Source organism: Euprymna scolopes, chromosome 35 (assembly GCF_053919585.1).
Source record: "Euprymna scolopes isolate OS-2025 chromosome 35, ASM5391958v1, whole genome shotgun sequence".
Taxonomy (NCBI): Eukaryota; Metazoa; Mollusca; class Cephalopoda; order Sepiida; family Sepiolidae; genus Euprymna; species Euprymna scolopes.
In genome coordinates, this window is record NC_136516.1 from 75363790 (window position 1) to 75385845 (window position 22056).

The 22056-nt window shown below is 34.3% G+C and overlaps 1 protein-coding gene across 3 annotated transcripts in view; it reads right to left on the reverse strand.

Moving 5' to 3' along the window:
* Nucleotides 1-3903: 3903 nt before the first annotated feature.
* The window catches only part of LOC145259945 (transmembrane protein 169-like), a 44056-nt gene continuing 25903 nt past the window's right edge, over nt 3904-22056 (reverse strand). For all 3 annotated transcript variants that reach the window (XM_080117913.1, XM_080117915.1, XM_080117914.1), the window contains exon 2: nt 3904-5975. In XM_080117913.1, the coding sequence (XP_079974039.1) occupies nt 5090-5782 (693 nt within the window). In that variant the 5' untranslated portion in view covers nt 5783-5975 and the 3' untranslated portion in view covers nt 3904-5089. The remainder of the gene's footprint in view (nt 5976-22056) is intronic.

Sequence of the window (22056 nt, forward strand, 5' to 3'; positions counted from 1 at the left end):
AATCTGACCCAGTTGACCTTCAAAGAAGGAATATTCTTTTTCTAAATTTTAGATATTATTCATCCAGTGCAACACCAATCAATAAATACCAACTTTGTGGATCTTGTAGTTTTTGATTTTTAGTTAGACATACACACAGACATTTTTCTAATCCCATTTTCCTCACTTTCAGATCGTTTTATTTTTATCTATTCATGTATGTATCTCCAGATACCTTATTTACCGTTTCTATCTCCTCCCATTCTTTCTCTTCTCTTCCCTATTTTTTCCTTCTTTTATTATTGGCTCTTCTTTAATGATCCCAATTATTTTGTAGTGGCCTATATTTTTTTAAATATTACCTACCTTCCAATTTACCCTTATATATTCCTATTTACTTTGCCTCCCCACGAGGGCAGAGTTAGACACCAGGGTAGTTTTTTTTAATGTGGAGAAAAAGAACAAAATAAAAGTTGTCTCAGCCTTGAAGGATTTCTCCTACACCGAGAACAAAAAAAATTGAAGTGTAGCATCAGAACAGATACTACACTTTATTCTTGACCCAAAGAGTTACCTTTATATATTGTACCTAATTACTATTTACCATATTATCATATTCCTTCATTCTCATTTCATTTGTAAATGTCATAAGCTAGTTTTTTTTCTATATTTGCATTTTGTATAATTCTGGTCCTTCTCTTCTGACGAGAAGCATTTAGCTTCAAAAGAGGTTCTTTTCTTTAATTTCCCCTTAACATTTCCTTATTGTTCTGATGATATAATAAAGTTATATATAACTTTTATTCCTCATCTTTCATTTAATATTATATGTATATAATCCTAAATATAACAAGAAAAATGAATGCACTCTTTATGTATTTTTTCTGTGCAAAAAAAAAAAAAATAAATAAATAAATAAAAAATATATTTTTTATACAATGTAAAAAAAGTTTTAATTAAAAAAAGTTTTTTTTTTTTTTTTCAGATAAAATATAAAATATTTGCAGTAAAAATTAATTTGATATTTCAAATCAGTAAAATTAGTTGTTTTTTGTTTCTTTTTTTTCAAAGGGATTCTTCATGTCAAGGCTAAAAACAATGGACGCTTCATAACGGTTGCGTTTTTCTCATCAACTTTTTCCAAGGATCTAACAAATATGGCATTCGTATCTGAAATAAAGATATATCTGTTGTTACTTTTACCAAAAGATGTAATCAACTATAGGTTAGTTAATTATTCTTGTGTCTTAATCGCCATCTATATATGAAAATTTGAAAAAAAAAAAAGAAAAAGAAACAAAAAATTGTTATTCGTGACTCCCAAATCATACAAGATAAACTGTTATATCATAAATGATGACTTATGTGAGTTACGTGATTAAGGTGACCTCCCCTCTCCTCCAAAAGTTTAATTTAATTTTTGTTTGTTTGTTTTGAATAAACACATCATGCATTTTGGGGATTTCTTCATGTCCCTAGAAAAGTTGATGAAAAATACAAACGCTTTGAAGTGTACATTATTTTTAACGTTTGTTTAAAATGAATATACATATGATTTAATGTAGCGTTTTGAAAATAGATACATTGTATTTAACAGTAAATCTAGTTTTTAAATCTGCACATGCACACATGTTTCATTGTATGACTTAAAATAAACATAGTCTTGAAACAGCTGTAAACAACTATAATATATTTCTGTATGCTCTTTATTTGGAACTTGATTTGAAAAATGATTTTAACTTGTCAATATACATACAATGTACTGTGTGCTTTCTCCATTCCTTTGTTTTAAACTTGTCTTCGTTTCATAAGAAGCTGATGATTTGTATGTAGATAAAGGCCTATTATAAACTGTAATGGTCTATTCATAACAATGAAACACTGATTCATCTGCATAATATATATATTTATTTACATATATAATGATTATATAGATTGGTTTCCTAGAGGTAAATCCAGTGAAACCCGTGCGATTATTAAAGAGTGGAGGACAGAGCTGGTATATAACCTGTTTATTATACAAACATCATTGGTTACATATGTGCATACATGTTTCAGTGGAATCCTAATTCAAGGAGACCACTACACCGTTCTTTCACCACACCTTCCTCCAAAACCCCTACTGCTCACATTCACAAAGTATACACCCCACTTTCTTCCAGAGCGGAAATCACACCTGAATATCCTATAAAAAACGAATGTAATCTTGAATCTTTTTTCAACAAAGTTGCTCCTTTTTTTGGTCTCCTTGAATTAGGATTCTACTGAAACATGTAAACCTGTATGCACATATGTAACCAATAATGTTTGTATAATAAACATATATATATATATATATATATAAATGAGATGTAGTTTGCTTGAAGAATTGTGTGAGATAGGTATGTAGAAGAGATTTAGAAGGCTATCACAATGTGAGAAATGGAATGAAGTCAATGTTGATGAAGGAAGATGAAAACAAGTGACGATTTGCAAATCAATACGTATATATATATATATATATATATATATATATATATATATTCAATTGTGTTAAGTATTGATGTCTTACTTGAAGAGGTCTACTGTGTGTGACAATTTGTCATAATATATTTCGGGGATCCCCTTTTATTTTTTTGTTTTCACTCTTCCATCCAAGATGCTTTGAATAGATCTGTTACATCCACCATTTGAAAAAGGGAATCCACCAAAATATATTATGGAAAATTGTCACACACAGTAGACCTCTTCAAGTAAGACATTGATACTTAACACAATTGAATATATATATACATACATATATATATATGCGCACACACACATTTATTGATTTGCAAATTGTCACGTCTTCCTCAACGCTAACTACATTCGATTCCTTGCATTGTGATAGCCTTCTATATATATATATATATGTGTGTGTGTGTGTATTCAGGCAGCATTTTTTCTTTTAGGCATATTTCATTAAATAAAATAGACGTTTTTGTCTATTAATTCTATTTCTGATCCTTCCAAACTTCTGAATAACAGTCTTCACTTCTGACAGGAACTGGCTGATATAATCGTCATATTTATCATAATCCAAGTACTTTCTAATCCTTCTGGATTAATCATCAGGGATAGATTAACCTCACTGGGTTTGAACAATTTATATATGTGTTTTTTTTTTGTTTTCTTATCGGTTAATTTTATTATTTTTCCATTGGTTAATTATTATTGAGGAAACACACACAAACACACACACACACACACATATATATACATTGTTCTTAACCAGTTAGATTAATTTATCCCTAACAATGAATCTAGAAGAATTGGAAAGTACTCAGACTTGTGATAAATATGGCAATTACATCAGCCAGTTCCTGCCAGAAGTGAAGACTGTTATTCAGAAGTTGGAAAGGATTGGAAATAGAATTAGAGAAAAAAACGTCTATTTTATTTAATGAAATATATATATATGGTAAGTTATGAAAATATACAGCAAATAAACTACAGAAACTTCACTGTTTCATCTCTATAAGGAATTGTTAGGCTAAACTATATATATATATATTTATTTAAATAGATATGATAAATTGTAGTAAAGTATATTGCATTTTCAAGAACATGGTGTAACAATAACAAATAAAAATTATCAAGGCAGAATGAAAATTTGATTTGGCAACATGAATGCTATCCAGGTGCAACTTAAATTTTTGTATGTTAGAAAAGATCAGATTGTTACGGATTATATATATATATATATATATATATATATATATATATGCATTTCTATTTTATTTTTAATGTATGAATGACTGCTACAATTTTCTTTTGCTATATATGATAAATATACATGTAGCATTGTAGCTTTCTGTTAAATATGTCTATTTTCAAAATGATTCACAATATAAAATATATTAGACACACACACACAATAAATATATATATATATATATATATATATATATATATATTTATATATATATATATATTTATATATATATATATATATATATTTATCCAGAGCATATTTAGATATGTGCTATCCCTGATAGTGAGCATTTTTAAAGAATAATGAAAGCAAATTTCACAAATAAACAAAACTAAAACTTTTGTAGTTATGGATGGGCTGAATAAGCTACATTTTTTACCACCTTGAACACAAGATCAGCACACACAATAAGGGTATAAGTATAGAATATAATTTAATTTATTCCTCATATATAGACGGTTTTGATGACGAAAAAATATTTTGGAAATATTTGTCAGGTTAATAAAAATAGAGAAAAACTGTAGGTCAATGAAGAACGTGCGCTCAATAACAGGGATAGAAATTAGATGAATAGAATCAATGTTGATACAAGAATCAGAGCACATTATGCAAATGGATTAGAAACTGCCAATTGACAAAGGAATTTGGTTCTTATGTCAACATAGATTATATTTTAGAGAGAGAGAGAGAGAGAGAGAGAGGGCGAGAATAGAGGGAGGATGGGATGAAGAAAGATGGGAGGCTATAAAATTTATACATATATATATATATATATATATATATAGAGAGAGAGAGGGGGGATAAATATATATATATATATATAATGAAAGGGATATAGAGAAAAAGGAGTAGAAGGATAGAGAGGTAAAGATAGAGAAAGGTAAAGAAAGAAAGATGGATAGAAAACGAGAGAGAAAGAGAGAGATGGATAGAAAACGAGAGAGAGAGATGGATAGAAAACGAGAGAGAGAGATGGATAGAAAACGAGAGAGAGAGAGAGATGGATAGAAAACGAGAGAGAGAGAGATGGATAGAAAACGAGAGACAGAGATGGATAGAAAACGAGAGACAGAGATGGATAGAAAACGAGAGAGAGAGATGGATAGAAAACGAGAGAGAGAGAGAGAGAGATGGCTAGAGAAAGAGAGAGAGAGATGGCTAGAGAGAGAGAGAAGAAAAATAGAATGTGAAGATAATAGTTAGATATCCAACAACACAAACACAGAAACAGTGACCAAATACAAAATTCAAATTACATAAGATTTCAATTCTTCGTTTTCAAAATAACGTCAAGAAATGTTGGGCTTTGTTAAGACAGGAAAATATTTTATAAATAATAAACCAGAAAAATCACAATGTTGAAAGGTGACTCCAGGGTCAAACATTTGAAGGTGATTTTACATCTGTCGGCGTATCTGGACAATTCAAGACGACCACTTCGTAGGGTGAACACTCGGGCAGCTTGACCTTGTTGCACAGCCAACCATAAAATCCTTTCTCATAGTCTTGGAACTCCCGCAGCCAATTATGAAAGAACCAAGAAATCTGAATGACGGATGCATAGACGGCGATAGCAAGGGCGGAAAATCCCACAGTGAATGGGAAAGTCAAAATCAGAACAGGACAAATGGAGATTTTGTGCCAGATTGTTTTCTCTTCGGAGAAATAAAGATAAAAATTATACCACGTGTTGCATCCGATGTAAAACGAGTAGACGGTGGCAAAGATGAAAGCGACGGGGGCACAAAGAACACCCAGAAGAACGATATGCAACCCTGAACGCAGCCCGCACGTACACCGACGTTTCTTTTGTCGTCTTGTCACGTCATCCTTAAACTTCCTCTCTAAAGTAAGTTTACGGAGTTCTTCTTGCGTAAGTTCAAGCTGGACTTCAACGACCCGCCCTGCTTGATAGCCTCTGGTAACGGTACCGGTCATGGTTACTAGCTGTTGCCCAGTACCATTTTGTAGTTTATCTTCTGGCGAAGATTCTGGCAGTTCGATCCATTCTTTCTCTTCAATGTCGTCAAAGTCTGCCGCTTTGTGGGAGGCTCTATGCTCGGATGCCATTTTTTTTTTTTTTTTTTTTTTTTTTTTTAAGCAGTGGCAGGACCAATTTCAAGGCAGTTACTGTGACAGCAGAAATGGTAATTGGCAGAGGAACTCTTCAAATCCAAAGAAGAAAATGTATCACCCCAAAACCAGTTGATGCAACGTAGATGAAAGCCTTGTGGCTTCAGAGAAGTAAACAGACGACATCCACCTGTCAGATACAAAAAGAAAGAAAAAGATACATAAGAAACTTCAAAAAGAAGAAAAATCAGAATTAAGTAAAAAAGAAAAAAAAAAAAAGAAGTTTTTAAATAAAGAAAAAATAAAATTCAAGATTTATACAGATTATTTAGACTACTATTCTAATTTTAAATGTTATTTTCAAATCATCTGTGTGAATTTCAGACAACTTAATTATTGTGTAAACCTCATACCTTGAAATCAATGGGAGAAGCCAATCATCCATCCGGTTTCTGACTTCCGGTTTCAAAAAATTTGTCTGCTTACCTATTTCAAGGCCGCCCTCTCTTAAGTCTGATATTAAAAACCATGGCAACTATTCAAAGCATACACAAGGCCAACAATGTTTTTTGTTTTAACTTATTTTAACATTTGTCATTGGAGAGTCCAGTCTGCACAAGGAAAGTATTTTTTAGAGAATGGAAGTAATTTTATTTATAGGCGACCACCACAACCCCCACACCTAGTATTTATTTCTATTTTATTTTTAATATTTCGACACAAATTTTTACTGGACATAAAGAATACAATTTTCAATTTTCAAGACCTGGACATAAAGAATACAATTTTCAAGACCTGGACATAAAGAATACAATTTTCAAGACCTGGACATAAAGAATACAATTTTCAAGACCTGGACATAAAGAATACAATTTTCAAGACCTGGACATGAAGAATACAATTTTCAAGACCTGGACATGAAGAATACAATTTTCAAGACCTGGGTATGAAGAATACAATTTTCAATTTCCAAGAAATTTTCAAGATATTTTTCAAATTTTCAAGACCTTTACAAGAAATTTTTAAGATATTTTTCACATTTTCAAAGATTTTTCAAGGTAATAATCAAAATAAAGCATTTTCAAGGCAAAAGTCAAAATTCAAGGACTTTTCAAGTCTGTACGAATCCTGCAAGAACTTGTTTACATTGGACTTGAAAACCACCATGTTATAGTCAGCTGGGAAGCAGCCCTATAGAATTGTGTTCCGCAGTCAACAACAAAATCTTTAACTGACTAATTCACAGACAAGGTAGCATGAAAAGAAGCTTGTGAGTAATGTAATTTGATGTCTAGATTAAAGAAAAAAAAAATGAAAAAGAATTTTTGAAATCAATAAACTTTGTTACTTATGATGAAAATCGATGACGGATCTGTTTTTTTTTTTTTTTTTTTAAAATGGTAACCAGACACAAAATCAATAGATCAATAAGATCAACTAATAGCAAAGCTGAAAATGCTTTCCAGAAATTCGGTAGACGTTTAAAAAAAAAATTTTTTTTTTTTTTTTTTTTACTACAAACAAGGGATATTACCACTGAAGTGGAAGGGGCTACTTTGATAGAAGTCAGATATTTTGGCAAGAATTCTTGGTTAGAGAGCTGAACAGCAAGAAATTTGTTCAAATTATATTTAAAGTAGCAGGGAGACCCAACGTTGCCCGGGATTAAATGATAATCAATGAAGTTTCACACTCCCATATTTTTATTGTCATCGAAATCGGTGAAATCACCCATTTTTCAATCAAATTGATTGATTGCTTGCTTTAGTTGGGGACTTATCGCAATGAACCTGGAGGAAGCTCACATGCCTCTCGCAGTGACTTAGTTCACAATACATCGTAATTTACATTGCACTGTAGAGAACTTACTGTTGATTTTATAAAATTATTTTTTATATATAATGGCTCGAATTAAAGTTTAAAATGCAAAAATCAAGTATTATAGTTCAACTGTGCTCTAAATAGAAACATTCATTTTGAACGCGCCCTTGTCCTATCAAAGAACCCGCTGTTGATTTTATATACCTGACCTTACTGCTTGTGCAGTGATAATGACTTGAATTTAAGTTTAAAATGAAAAAGTTAAGTATCATAGTGCAATTGTGTTTTAAACAGAAACATTCATGTCAAACGCACCCCTGTCATATCAAAGAACTTATTGCTAGTTTTATATATCGGGCCTTTTGTTTTGTGTGGTAATAAAACTTCTCAAATGTACTTGTGGTGTTAGGCTGTGTAAGATGTTAACTTTAGTCAAAATTGCCTATACTTACTTTCATCGAATTACTTTGATTATCGATACTTATTGAAACATTCTAATACAAAAACCTACATAAGAACACTGCCAGGTACATAAAGTACCTCCGTGTGAAATTTCATAAAAATCGGCCCAGCCTTTTTCCGAGTCCATCGGGAACGTACACACACACACAGACACACAAAGTTCCTTTTATATAATAGTTGAGATTGAGATCTCTGCATGTTTGTACTGTTGGTGAAACAAGGAAGGAATCCTAAAAGGCAAGCTGTTCGAAGAAAGAAGCTACCAGTGTAGAAAATTTTCCAACATCTAGAGACCTCTTCAATGAAAAGGTGGAATTTTGCCGCTAGTTGGGTGGGTCAGTAGTAATTATGTGAGATGGTGTATAAGTGCAGAGTTCATTGGAGCATGTTCTGTGGGAGTACTTATAAAATAGGCAAAGGGAGACAACTCTGCAGTAATACTGAGAGGGTGCAACTTTACAGATAGTGTGGAACCTATTAGGTTATTTACGACTCATTCACACATCTGTGTCTAATTTACTCATTACTGAACTAGAGTATCCATATTTCGGAAGTGGGTGATCATTACTGCCTCACGGCTCTGTAGCAGGTGGTGATCTAGTGTTAAATTTATATGCTAAAGTCGAAACACCAAAGAGAGTCAATAACCTGGTAGGTCCTGAGATGTCATCTAAGCTTCAACCTCTGTCCCATTGACGAAATGTTCATCCCTCCACCCGTTTTACAAGTATTGTAATGGTGGATGCTCCGACAAACTACATGCCGTTGTACCCTCCCCCTTGATGTAAATACTCCCGTCAAACCCGACAAGCAGCAAAGTCCCACCTCTACACAGAGACTTCTAGATGTAAGAAAGCCTTCTAATCTAATAGTTTCTTCCTCAGAACTGCTAGAGTCTGGAATTCCCTTCCAGGTTCCTGCTTCCCCAAGTGTACTGACATGTAGACATTCAAGTGTAATGTGAACAGACATCTTGCTGCTGAACTCCTTACATAGTGTCCCTGCAACTTATGTCCCTGATAGTAGCCCCCTACATCAAAGTGGCACTGTGCCTTGTTTGGGGCGAAAATGTAATTCAAAAAAATAAATAAATAAATAAAAATAAAAAAACTTTCAGGCTGTTTACATGTAATCTCTGTCCCACTTGAAGGTTCTTAATAAAGTGCAGAATCGTATCTGCAATTTGATTGGCCTCCACCCTTTCTTCTTCTCTGCAACCTCTCACAGACACGATGTTGCTAGTCTCAGTATTTTTTTATAAATACTATTATGGCGCGTGTTCTTCAGGACATTTTCTTTATTTTAACACAAAATTGTTCGAAAAATTGAAAAACAAAAGATATAATGAAGCTGAAGAATTCTATTAAAAAATGTTCACTTAATATGTGAGTGTGTGTGTGTGTGTGTGTGTGTGTGTGTGTGTGTGTGTGTGTGTGTGTGTGAGTGTGAGTGAGTGTGTGTGTGTGTGAGTGAGTTAAATGGTTTTATGGAGCATAATATGGGCACAACCTCCCACTTAAAAATTAAAATATTTCAGATTTGCATTAAATTTGATCAATAGTCATTAGATACCAATTAACAAGATTCACTGAATTTCAATTTCTTATTAAAATCCATTAAGATTGAGCCCCAAAATAAAAAAAAAATCTAGTATCAAAATGATTTAATGGATTTTGATCAAACTTAGAAAAAGGATTCTAGACATAAGATTTAGTAGCATTATACAAGAGTCGTTCCAAAAGTAAGACCTCCTATTTTTAACAAAAACTAAAACATTGAAGAGCTATGAAGATGGGAATGGTACCATTAAAATGAGCAACCTATTGTACACCAGAATTTATTTTTCTATATAGTCACCACCATTCTCAATGCATTTTTGCAAGTCTTGGTCGTAAAAGTTCGGGGTATGCTTTGTCAATATATAATGATATTTAACTTTATGTCTAGAATCCTTATTTCAATGTTGATCAAAATCCATTAGATGATTCTGATTCTAGGAAATGTCTAAACTTTAAAGTAATTAAACTAATTTAAAGATTCAATTAGCCTTGCTTAATTGTTGTCTAATGACCAAACCTCATGTCTAGAATCCTTATTCCAATTTTGATAAAAATCCATTAAATCATTTTCATACTATTTTTTGGTTCTCAGTCTTAATAAGTCTTAATAAGAAATTGAAATTCAGTGAATTTTGTTAATTGGTGTTTAATGACTATCGATCAAATTTAATGCAAATCTGAAATATTTCAATTTTTGAATGGGAGGTTGTGACTATATCATGCCCTCCACCACCTTTTAAAATAACCCAAAGAAACTGAAATTTGTAAAATATTCATTAATTGAAGTCTAATACCTCTTGTTAAAATTTAACAAAACTTGGACAGAGACACTGTTGCAAGTCTGTCTCTGCTCTATCAGTACTTTTATGGTAGGTGCTCGACTGAGCTCCAATCTATGTCCCATCCCCATAAAATGATCACAACAAATACTCGCCTAGCTAAAACAGCTGGCAACAAATATACTCACTCTCTATCCGTGTCCAAAACTAACCCCAAAATTTCATGAGCAGAGTTTCTTTCCTAGAGCTCTCTGTCTTTAGAACACAATACCGTTTGTCTGCTTCCCAGCTGACTATAACTTTATCATTTTCAAGTCTAATGTGAATAAATTCCTATTGAATCATCCATTTAGACAATCTAACCCTACTTAAGTTCCACCATGACTGACCTTAGCTCACCACATACCTAACACTTAACCCTTATCCTTAAGTGGCCTCTGAGCCTTGATAAATGGTGACCTTCCAAGTAAAAAAGCTTGCATTACGATTTTTCGGTTCATTTTTGTACAGAAGAGTTTTAAATTCAGAAGGATGTAAATGCAAGAACCTTTCATCCAACCCATTATCCAAGTTGAATGTTTAACTCTAATGCGATGTGTGGTAGCTGGTCTTCTTGTTTCCTAAACTGAAAATAACAGAATTTGAGGGTGGAAATGAAATTCCAATGAAGACCACAGAATAGTATCAAAACTTTTATCTTCCCATTAACAACATAGAAGCAAAAGTTACAAATTTTACCAATAAATGAACTATATATATTTTTGATAAAATTGAAGTCTTGCAACTTATACAAAAAAAAAAAAAAAAATATCAATAAATATATATATATATATATATATCTCTTAGTCATAATATTCGGAATTTTATTATGTTTATATAATTGAGAATTCAGTAATCGTTCACATACCAATAAATTTCAAGTCAGTATAAGATGACTTAATTTGTAAGCTTCAAAATTACCAGTTTTTATAATTAAGGATTACATCAATCAAGACAACAAAAGTTGGATTGATAGCAACAAGTGCAAGGGAAATGGATTCCATATTGTTCATTAAAAAAAGAGTTTTTACTATACATCTGATGAGAGGCCGTTCTTGTGAATATTCTTAAACGATATAAGGTTTGGAATTGTCCGAATGGTCGCAAAACATTTGTAACGAACAATGAAAATACACTACTTGTTGCTATTAACCCAACTTTTGTTTTTATGAATATATATATATATATATATATATATATATATATATATATATATATACACCAGGCTAAACATATTCAGGAGATAAAACCCATGAATTAATAAAACAAGGTTATTAAGAGTGCTCAATAAAAAAAAAGAGCCAAATATATTATTTTTATTTATATAGACAAATATTAGATACTCGCTACACTGAACATGTTAATGTTTCGGAGCAATTTGTTTATTAAAAAACTAACCGTTCCTCATCAGGCGAGAGAAATGAAGTTTTTATCTGTTATTCAAAGCATCTAGTTCTTAAATGAAAAATAGTGAAACATTTTTTTATTTATAAAAAAAAAATATAAAATATTAAATCACTAACTTGGAGTGGGAGGGGTGATATATATATATATATATATAAAAGATTCTACTTTTTTTAAAAAAAGATTACATGTAAACAGCTTGAAAAAGTAAGAGGTGCATAGAAAAAAAACAATATTTAGGCTTTATAGCGGGGGATCACTTTTGTATATAAATTTAACATGAAATGATTACCCACTTCCGGGCCGAATAGCATTCTTAGGAACTATTCTTAAAAACTCTACATTTAATTTAAGTTAAATTTATATGCAAAAATGATCTCCCATGCTAAAGTCTAAAATATGTTTTTCTTTGTTTTATTTCTTCTTACTACCAACCTTTTTCCAGACTGTTTACATGTAATCGCCTAAAAACAGTAGAATCTCATATTTAATTTTTGGAGAATTAGCGCAGGATACAGGGTTCCATTAAAAGCCCATCTTTTGTAATAAAATGAACATTCCATTCATTGTATGCTTGTCTGGTAAAATACACCTTCCGTCTGGATAGTTTTTAAAGGAATCCCATATTTTTGTCTTTCCTACCTTTAACAAGGCCGATAGCCATTAGTCGTGTGCTCTCGTGTAATGAATGAATGCGTGAATGTAAGACTGACATGAAATTCTTAAAGATAAACTAAAATGACCGAAAAATTGGCTGAAATGACTTAAATAAATAAAAAGTAAATTTTTTTTTTTTTTTTTTTTTTACAAGGGTGTCACCACTTATCAAGGCCCAGAGGCCACTCGAGGATAAGGGTTAATAGGTATACATTAGTTATTGTGATTTTAGCATAGTAAACAGTGAATTTTGCAACTTGGATTACTTAGGGGGACGATTCAATTAGAACTTGTTCACATTGGACATTTTCTTTTTTTTTTTTTTTTCATAGGTATCATCTCATTATCAAGGCCAAGAGGCCACTCAAGGATAAGGGTTAAAGAGTGTACAGTAGAAATTGGACAATATAATAATCATTAGTAATGAAAATTTGGTAAATTTGATAACTTATATGGAACGGCTCATCAAGAACTTATTTACGTTAGACTTGAAGACAACCATATTGTAGTCAGCCGGAAAGCAGGAAAACGAAAGACAATTCCACAGGCGTGCAGTTCTAATAAAAAAGCTTTGTTCATGGAATCTACGTTTAGGTTTAGGCACAGATAAAGAGTGGGGGGAATTATTGATAGTGTTTACAGCTAGACGAGTGTTTCTTGTGAAAGTTTTGCGAGGGGGGACCATAGATTGAAGCTCAGTCGAACACTTTCCATGAAAATAACGATACATCAGAGACAAACTCGCAACATCTCTTCTGTGAGATAGAGGTTGCAAGGAAGAGAAAAGGACATCTCCTACAAGGCTACGAAGTCTATTTTGAACTCTATCAAGGCAGGACAAGTCCTTTCTAGCAGCTCCTGCCCAGATGTGGCAACAGTATTCCATCCTTGGACGTACCTGGCTCTTATATAGATAGAGAATTGCATCAGCAGTGAGATATCTACCGGATCGATAGAAAGATCCCACCATTTTTCCAGCGGCCTTGGCAACAGATTTTATGTACGTGTTCCATTTAAGATCAGGAGTAATGGTCAAGCCCAGAAGCTTGTCAAAACTTGAGGCCTCCTGAAGACGAGAGTCATTCATTTCAATTGATGCCAGATGTGGATATGACTTAGAATGATTTTAATGAACTTAAGGATGAATTGAATGCTTAAAAAATAACTAGAATCCTTCAAAAACAACTTGAAAGATCTGGAAAATGACTTGAATGGCTTTGAGATTGACTGGTTGTAAAGTGGGTGATCATTTTACATTAAATTAATACAGAAAAGTGATCCCCTACTTTATATCACAAAATTACAAACATAAGTATTTAGGGTTTTGAAATGCTTTTAGGGCACAACCTAATAAAATAAATAATTTAATACAAGCTTCTGAAATGACGAACGCAACAACTTCATAAAAACAAGACAACAAAAGTTGGATTGATAGCAACAAGGCATTGATTCGAGGAAGAAAAAAAGTTTCATTTGTTTCTGCTACATAACCCCCTGCTTAGGCAGAAAGCCGACAGAGAAGAAAGTAGCATAACAAATGGCGAAAAATAAAAATATCATTTTATTGTATTTATTTTTACGAGAAAGAAAAAAAATGTTCTTACTTTTGTGTGAAAAGTTGGGGAATATTTGCAACTTTTTTTTTTTTTTTTTTGAAAGAAGGAAAAACAAGGAAAAATATTTTCTTAGCAGAAATACCAAGTTTTACACAGTCTCTTCGGCCAATGTACCCATTGACCACTACGTGTAGTGGTGACATGATCGTCTTCATTTGGAGCATTAACTTCAGGTGTATGCATATTTGATGCTGTGTGAAAGTAGGGGGAATGTGCGGCTCGTGTGTCAAGAAAGGCTTTTTTTATTCTATCAATAAAAACAGTTTCTCTTCTACCACTGATATCTAAAGTAAGAAGTTTATCAGTATGTGAAAGCACGCGATAGGGGGCCAGTATATGGTGAAGTTGGGGGGGGGGGCTTTCATGGCATCCTCTCCAAGAAAAACATGAGTTCAAGACGAAATGTCCTTTGATACCGAAGATCTAATGGTCTGTTCCCTAGTGTGCATCGGTGGGAGCTTACTAAAATAAGCATGCAGTCTGTTGACATATCGTTTGTTGTTAACTCTACCGGGCTCAACATTTGGCCTGGCAACGATAGAGGTACTCCATATACAAGTTCGGCTGAAGAGTATCCCAGGTCCTCTTTGATAGCAGTACGACAGCCAAGGATGACCGGTACATATTCGCTCCATCGCTGTTGGTCAGGGTAAGCACGTAATACTGCTTTCAATTGGCGATGGAAGCGTTCAATCATCCCGTTAGAAGTAGGGTGATAGCTTGTAGTGTGAATACGTTGGATCCCTAGATATGGTGAATGATTTAATGCGATTTATGCAATGATTTACAGATAATATTATTATAAAAGAAGACGATTTGGTAGCACGTCGGCAGAACGACAATTGGATTACAAGTGAGCAGTCGTCCAGTTCCAGTTACCAGTGTGCAAAAATACGAGCGCAGCGACCCGTTATTTCTTTGGTATAACACAATTATATACTATGGACAGTTCTCAAACAATTACAGAGGAAATTCCTAATCCGGTAACTCCAAATCCTCCACCATCTCTGGCTGATACAGAAATTGAGGATAATTCTGATGATGAGCTATTGTGCAACGAAACAACATTGGATCGTCTAGAATGCGCTCGATATGAGGATCTGAAACATCGTGATGCTCAACTACTCAATGAATTGGCGGTAGGTGATGCACTTTCCAGGTACTAGATATTGTGGTCCGTTTACTAATGATTTTAATGTTGAACCTTTAAATGACGTTGATGCATGTTGTAGAACTCATGATTTAGATTACGACACAGATATTAGTACTATAGAAGCAGACTTTAAATTCTTAGATTGTTTATATAACATAGATACTCCTAGTAGTATTGCTATTGGTACTATTTTTAAAGGTAAAGTTTTGTTTGATTCTATTACGGGAACATATTCTGATCGAATATTACGTAGTGGTAAACGTTTACGGGAAGAATCTGAATCTGTAGGTGTAGAAAAATATTTACGTACTGATTCATCTGATCCAGGTGATTCAGAAATAGGAGACCCACATGTTGGTCCTTCACCTGGAGGTGCTGCTATGGTGGAAGACGGTGATCAACCAGTCAAGTTAGGTGATGCTAATCCTATAATTCATAAATGTTTCAGTAGGTCGTTTATACATTACATAGATCATGAACATGGTGGTTTTGATGTATTGACTGCTAAAAGAATAGATAATAAGATACATTTAGATATGAGATTGAGAATGGTTGATATACCATATAACTACTTAAACGCAAGTATGACTAATGTAGAATTAGAAACTTATCTAAGTGTGGCTAAATCTTTTGCGTTAAAAGTTGTGGTTTCCAAATAACTAATATAGTACCTATTACTGATGAGTTAGGACTGGTTCAAAATACAACGGTCACTAATACTACTTTTAATACTCGTCCTTGGATGGCTGCATATGTAGATTCAAAGTATGGGTTATTTCAACAGAGAGGTTTTACAGCTAGTGTTTTACCTAATAAGAATTTTACTAAAAATATTCCGTCGACACGTGCAGAGGGTCGTTTAGCACAATGTGTTACTTATCGTAGATTACCATATCAACAGTGGAAATTCATTAAATCATTCGCCATATCTTGTAATCATATATAGACAGCCTCAACCATATCGTATAGATCTAAAAGTTGTTTATTTCATGTAAATGTCCTTGATCTAAATATAAACAGTATATGCTTGCCACATCCAATGCCTTACCTCAATTATATAACTAAATATATATGCCATATATAATGTCTTATTATATATAAATTAAATAAGCATGCCATAGCCATATATATGCACCGCTCTTTTGCCTGGTACGGGGCCATGGTGCTAAGCGCACCCCTATGATATGACATGGCATAGGGGTGCGCATAGCACCATGGCCCCGTACCAGCCAAGAAGGATGACTGGTACATATTCGCTCCATCGCTGTTGGTCAGGGTAAGCACGTAATGCTGCTTTCAATTGGCGATAGAAGCGTTCAATCATCCCGTTAAAAGCAGGGTGATAGCTTGTAGTGTGAATACGTTGGATCCCTAGAATCCTGGAGAGTTCCTGGAAGAGGTGGGATTCAAACTGTACAACACGATCAGTGGTGATGGTGGTGGGAACTCCATAACGCGATATCCAGCCTGCTATAAGGGCTCGCACTACAGACTCAGCCGAAATGTCTGTGAGGGGAATCGCTTCAGGCCACCGTGTGAAACGGTCTATACAGGTCAGGAGATAAGTAAATCCCTGACTGACCGGCCAAGGTCCAACCAGGTCGATGTGCACATGGCTAAATCGAACGTCTGGGGTGGTGAATGTTCCAAGGGGTGCACGGATATGCTTGTGCATCTTTGACTTTTGGCAGGATACACAGGAACGTGTTCAGGCAGTGATATCAGCTGTAATCAGGTTCACTGTGGCTCTGCATCCGGGGTGTGCCAAATTGTGTAGGGTGTCAAAAACAGCTCTACGATGAGTCTTTGGAACAAATGGTCGAGGTGAATCCGTTGAAGTGTCACAAATGATCTGCGTGTCCGAGGTAGGCATGGACAGGTATGCGAATTTGCAAGTTGCAAATTCAGGTGACGACGGATCCAACGTGTCCAGACTTGACTGGTCTAAGGCCATCTGCTGCAAGTCGATATCCGATGGTGAGGACAGAGAATTAATGGGAAGGCGGGACAAAGCGTCTGCCGCAGCATTCTGCTCACCTGAGATATGTCGGATATCGCTGGTGAATTGCGAAACAAAATCCAAGTGGCTCGTTTCACGGGGAGAATATTTGTCCGGCTTAGAACGCAGTGCATATGTCAGCGGACGGTGATCAGTGTAGATCACAAATTGACGACCCTCGAGTGAATGTTGGAAATGTTTCACTGCGAGGTACATTGCTAGGAGTTCACGGCCAAACGTGCTGTAACATTGTTCTGCCAGTTTCAGCGGTCTTGAAAAGTATGTGAGAGGTTGTAACTGTTGTTGGTGCTGCTGTTGCAACACTGCACCTACAGCTGTGCCTGATGCGTCAACGACCAGAGAAAACTGGGTATCGGGTACCGGATGTGCAAGTAGAGATATTGTCGCCAGTTTTGTTTTCACTTCATTAAAAGCCTTAAGTTGGATCTCATTAAGTGAGATTTGCTCATTTTCCTTTTTCAGGTCAGAAAGAGGAGCTAGGAGATCCGCGCAGTTTGGAATAAAGCGTCTGTAATAGTTTAACAGACCGAGGAAGTATCTTAGTTGGCAAAGTGAAGTGGGTGGTTGAAGGTCTTGTAGATCCTTCACCTTTTCCGGTAACGGAGATATACCGTCTGGGCTGAAAATGTGACCCAGGAAAACTAGTGACGACACACCGAAAATACATTTACCAGGGTTAATCCTGACCTGGTATCGCTGAAACTGTTTGAATAGTAGGCAGATGTGAATGACATGTTCCTCAGGTGAGGCACTTGCCACGAGAATGTCGTCTATATAGTTATAGACGAAGTCCAAGTCACGCACTACTTCATCCATGAACCAAAGGGCATAGTTAAGAATTCAAACGCTCCGAATCTGATGGTAAGCCTTAACTAGGTCTAGTTTGGAGAAGGTCTTACAACCATGTAGAGAGGAAGCAAAGTCTTGTATATGTGGGATTGGGTAACGATCAGGTACCGTCACGGCATTAAGTCGTCGGTAGTCCCCAGTCGGACACTAATCTCCGTCTCGTTTCGGGACCATATGCAAAGGGGAAGCCCATGGACTGGACGAAGGGTGTATTATTCCTAGTTGCAATATATGGCTAAATTCTGTCTTAAGTTTATCAGCAGGGAGGCGGCGAGGGCGTGAGAAAACAGGAGCACCTGTGGTCTCGATGTGGTGTTTTGTAGTGTGCGTGGGTTCGCTTACCACAAAATTTTAATTTGTTAACTCCGGGTAGGAGTGTAAGGCGGTCTGATACAGGTTATCTGAAGCGGCAATGAAGAATACTGGGCTAATAGAGGGGGTGTTTGTTTTTACACCAGAGACAGAAAGTTCTGTATTTGCGTCTATCAGCCGACAACGTCTGCGCATATCCACTATCAGGTTGAAGTGGTGCAGGAAGTCAGCACCTAGTATGGGGTAGGGTAAATCTGCTATAGTGAAGACCCACGTAAAGTCTCTCCGTAATTACAAGTCCAGAGAACGAGAAATTTGACTGTACGTGGGGATGGGGGAGTGATTTACCGCCTGCAATGTGATGGACGACACTGGAGGCTTTTCTGTGAGAAGTTTCAGTGGCCAGATACTGCAGGCTGCTCCGGTATCAACCAAGCAACGTGCTTGGGATAGGGAGTCTGTAATAAAATAGGCATGGTTATTGTAAATATCCCGTGAAGAGCCTGTCGTGCTCAGCTCCCCAGACCTTAGTTTCTCTGGTTCATGTACGAACAGGGGTTTTTGCATTTCCGCGCCTCCATACCAAAACGACTGTGATAAAAGCACAGTTTCGGCTTGTTTGAGTGGCGACGGTAGTGGCGTGAATGTAAAGAGTTAGCCTGGAATCGGTGCCTGCACAACTGCAGCTCCAGCTTGCCAAATTTTTTAAACTCGTGAGGGAGTCTTTCAATGGCTTTTAAAATAGCCATATCCATGATGTCGTCGTTAGGTTGTGACGTCATTGCGAAGGCTCGCGGCAACTATTTTATATACTTGTATATATATAAAGGAAATGACAACAGACAAAAAAATTAACTATCCGAAATATAGATAGGACATTGTCGAAGGACCACGTGAGGAAAAAGGGGATATATTCAACACAAGACAAAAAATATGAGAGAAAATACTTAAGAGACGGAAAAAAAAAAGATTCCACAAAAAAAAAAATAAAATAGAAAAATATACTCTTGAAAGGAAAAGGCAGTGGTAAAAGCGTTAATATATGCGTGTGTTTTTCTTTTTTTTGTTTGTTTGTAAGTGTGTGTGTCTATATATATATATATATATATACATATACATACATAGAGAGAGAGAGAGAGATTTTTTTTTAAATGTGTATATACGTAAAGCCTAAAGTTAAATTTTTTTAAAAGGGTACTTACGTTTTCTTTGGCTGAGAGACGAAGAGAAATATTATATATATATATATTTTTTTTTTGGAAAAGTTCTCTTTTCTGTATCGGTTGTCTCTTGCTTGAGTGTGTATGTGTACGCACGTGTGTGTGTGCTTGCGTCCTTCTTATAGCCAAAACAAAAAAAAGAAATGTTTAGTCACTTTCTTTTTTTTGAACGCTCTCGCAGTCTGTCGCTTACGGACTGCTATGTGATGTGGCAGCACGCGTTTTCTTCTGAGAGAATATATCGACTACGTGCATCAAAAGATGTGATGCTGACCCCTTAAAATATTTTTATGTATATATTTATTCTCGGGTTAAGAAAACGGCAAAGGTCCAGTGCATAACAAGGAAATAGCGCCTTTTACTTTTTTTGTCAAGCTCGAATTTTTTAAAATTCAATATGAAGTCGACAGCTCCGTGTTTATTTTTCTTTGCCGAGTCTGACAAGGGGTTTTATCATTGTTGTTCATCCGCTGCCAGCGAAATTCTGTTTTTCCTCATCGTCTAGGGCCAAGAAAAGCTTAAAAAGCTCGAACAGCATCTATTAACAACAGACTTTTGATCTTAACCAAAAAGGCCAAGCACAAAAGTGTTACCAACAGACCGACGGAGTGACTTATAGAGTCGCTTGCACGCGACTAAAAACAAATAAAGCTGAGAGTATAAAACCAGACAAAAAGTCTACTGGCTGGCTGAGTCATCTCACAAGTTGAAGGTGTAGTCTCACCCCCTCCTTCTCTCATATAATCTTAACTTAATAAAAATAAAAAATAAAACAATTATACTCAGGTAAATGTGATTACCAATGCATATAATGGTGCTTGTGTACTTGTGTATACTGGTCATCTTTAAAGCAACGCATTTCAGGTGAAAACATTACATACTTATGTGTCATGCCGAAATTAGTATAAATTCCAGAAAATTATGAAAAATGATCCAGTAAAAGATGTGCTAGATGTATTTAAAAAAAAAAAAAAAAAATGCACAATTACTTTCTTTAAAAATGTGTTTAAAGATAGAGAAGCCTTAATTTAAATCAAAGTTATCTTCCTTGTGTGCCATACTGAATTTGTCTCACAACTCTTCCGCATTTGATAAACCTTATTAAATCAATAAATTCTATTTTTATTTGTAATTATTTTACTACGGGAAAAGTTTCGCAATTTTTGGAATGTGTTTATTAAAAAAAAAATCACCAGTGTAAACAAGTACCTCTATACATGTTTATATATTTGTAAAACAAGTACCTCTATACATGTTTATACATTTCTAAAACAAGTACCTCTATACATGTTTATACATTTCTAAAACAAGTACCTCTATACATGCTTATACATTTCTAAAACAAGTACCTCTATACATGTTTATATATTTCTAAAACAAGTACCTCTATACATGTTTATACATTTCTAAAACAAGTACCTCTATACATGTTTATACATTTCTAAAACAAGTACCTCTATACATGTTTATACATTTCTAAAACAAGTACCTCTATACATGTTTGTATATTTATAAAACAAGCACCTCTATACATGTTTATATATTTGTAAAACAAGTACCTCTATACATGTTTATACATTTCTAAAACAAGTACCTCTATACATGTTTATACATTTCTAAAACAAGTACCTCTATACATGTTTGTATATTTATAAAACAAGTACCTCTATACATGTTTATACATTTCTAAAACAAGTACCTCTATATATGTTTATATATTTCTAAAACAAGTACCTTATACATGTTTATACATTTCTAAAACAAGTACCTCTATACATGTTTATACATTTTTAAAACAAGTACCTCTATACATGTTTATACATTTCTAAAACAAGTACCTCTATACATGTTTATACATTTCTAAAACAAGTACCTCTATACATGTCTGTATATTTATAAAACAAGTACCTCTATACATGTTTATACATTTCTAAAACAAGTACCTCTATATATGTTTATATATTTCTAAAACAAGTACCTCTATACATGTTTATACATTTCTAAAACAAGTACCTCTATACATGTTTATACATTTTTAAAACAAGTACCTCTATACATGTTTATACATTTCTAAAACAAGTACCTCTATACATGTTTGTATATTTATAAAACAAGTACCTCTATACATGTTTATACATTTCTAAAACAAGTACCTCTATACATGTTTATACATTTCTAAAACAAGTACCTCTATACATGTTTATATATTTCTAAAACAAGTACCTCTATACATGTTTATATATTTCTAAAACAAGTACCTCTATACATGTTTATACATTTCTAAAACAAGTACCTTTATACATGTTTATACATTTCTAAAACAAGTACCTCTATACATGTTTATACATTTCTAAAACAAGTACCTCTATACATGTTTATA